Raw genomic sequence first — 1,768 nt, forward strand, 5'->3', positions numbered from 1 at the left:
TTTTAATTAAGCCGTTATATAAGAAGTCAAAAATAAAAAATTTTGTTCAGGATCACGACACAGGAGATAGAGACGTGCAATCCCCTGTAGTGTGCAGAAACCAGTTGTCATCCTGATTAAATCACGTGCTAAACTATGACTCAGGGGAGTATGACACCGAAGGGGTTAACAGTGGGAGGATGCAGAATGGCTTGAAGTCAGGACAGAGTGTGCAAAAGAGGCATAGTGCAGTGCAGAAGACCCGGTCGAGGATTTTCCTCCAAATGATGCTGGACATATTAAACCAAGGTCACAGCCTGACTATTGCTTGTATCCTCCTCCTCTTCTGCAGCATGTCAGATTCTTATATTTGAAGTGCCTCAGCAGCAGCAATCACATTGAGCTCATCTGTTGATTGCAGCCGGACTAAATATACATTTTCAAAGAGTGAGTGTGAATTTTTTTTTTATTTGAGTTGTGCGAGTATTTACCACTACAGAGGGAGGGACACACTGGCTCTCTCTAGCTCGAGCTAGAAACTGAAGCTGTAAAATGAGTCTTAACAGCAGTCAGACTCTGACGATTAGGGGACAGGATGTGGTCAAGAACGGCAGTCAGCACTCCTGGGAAGATGCTAGAGCACTTTTGAAGCCCCCCACTCCCTCAAAGAAACCTGTAAGTATCTATAATTTTCCTCATTATTAATATGGTTCCAGTTTTATTTAAGAAAAAATTATAATGTCAGGATGAAATCAGACACACGTTCCTCTCCTTATTGGAGTTAACCATTTCACGCTTACCATAATTTAATGTACTTAGACAACAACAACAAAGGTAAAGTTAAAACAAAGCTATTCTTATTCCAACTATGTATATTTTTTTAGCGGCAACTGTATAATTTACTTCAGTCAATAATGAATTATTCAAAGTTTCCAGCCCATTGAAAACAATATTACATAAAGATGAAGCTGGGTGAAACAAGAGAAGATGCTTTATTGTGTCAGGTTTCAAATGAGACAGCTCAGGTTTCAGATCAGGTGGGTAGATAAACATAATAAGTAATCTTGATTGTGAGAGGCTGAAGCAATTTACACCTTTGGAAACAGACAAACATCTGCCTCTCTACAAATTATAGTCCTTTTGATACAGCTGATTTATCTAAACTAATTTCATAGAGGTTTATTATGAAGAATTATAAATTCTATTAACTAAATGATTATTAACTTAATTTAGATAATTATGATAATTTTGGCGGATGTGAAAAAAAAAAAAAAAACAACAAAAAACATTTGTATACAATAGAAACAGATATCAGCTCAGTCCATGCACCATACACTATATATTCTCTATATTACTTGTAGAGACATTTTCTATGTGTATATGGACCAGCATGGAGGCAATCAGGATAACTTGGTAAAGCAGAGCGATGATTTAAAAATATAAACTTTGGCTAGAATAAAAAAAAACACTTTTTTATGCATCTTTTTCAAACACATGTTTTCTTTCACTAAATATTCTATTAATATGCTTGGATAAATTACTTAACCAACAGAGAGCTCGTTAATGACCCACTGTGGCTACACATGCCTGTGGAGGGTGTCTATCTAATGTGCAACTGTCAAGTCAGTATTCTTTATCATAATTGTTTCTAACTTTTGCATAATACTGTATTTTCATTTATCTTTTGTAGCACTTTAATAATTTAAGAAAAAGTCCTTATCTCTCTCTCTCTTTATAAGAGATAGATAGATAGATAGATAGATAGATAGATAGATAGATAGATATTACT

General features: G+C 35.2%; 1 protein-coding gene across 1 annotated transcript in view; it reads left to right on the plus strand.

Moving 5' to 3' along the window:
• Positions 1 to 513: 513 nt before the first annotated feature.
• Positions 514 to 1,768, plus strand: part of LOC107094367 (cytosolic 5'-nucleotidase 1A-like) — a 7,950-nt gene continuing 6,695 nt past the window's right edge. Inside the window, exon 1 of the mRNA XM_015389922.1 lies at positions 514 to 654. Within this exon, the coding sequence (XP_015245408.1) occupies positions 532 to 654 (123 nt within the window). The 5' untranslated portion in view covers positions 514 to 531. The remainder of the gene's footprint in view (positions 655 to 1,768) is intronic.

This window comes from Cyprinodon variegatus, unplaced genomic scaffold (assembly GCF_000732505.1).
Source record: "Cyprinodon variegatus isolate N-32 unplaced genomic scaffold, C_variegatus-1.0 Scaffold480, whole genome shotgun sequence".
Classification (NCBI taxonomy): domain Eukaryota; kingdom Metazoa; phylum Chordata; class Actinopteri; order Cyprinodontiformes; family Cyprinodontidae; genus Cyprinodon; species Cyprinodon variegatus.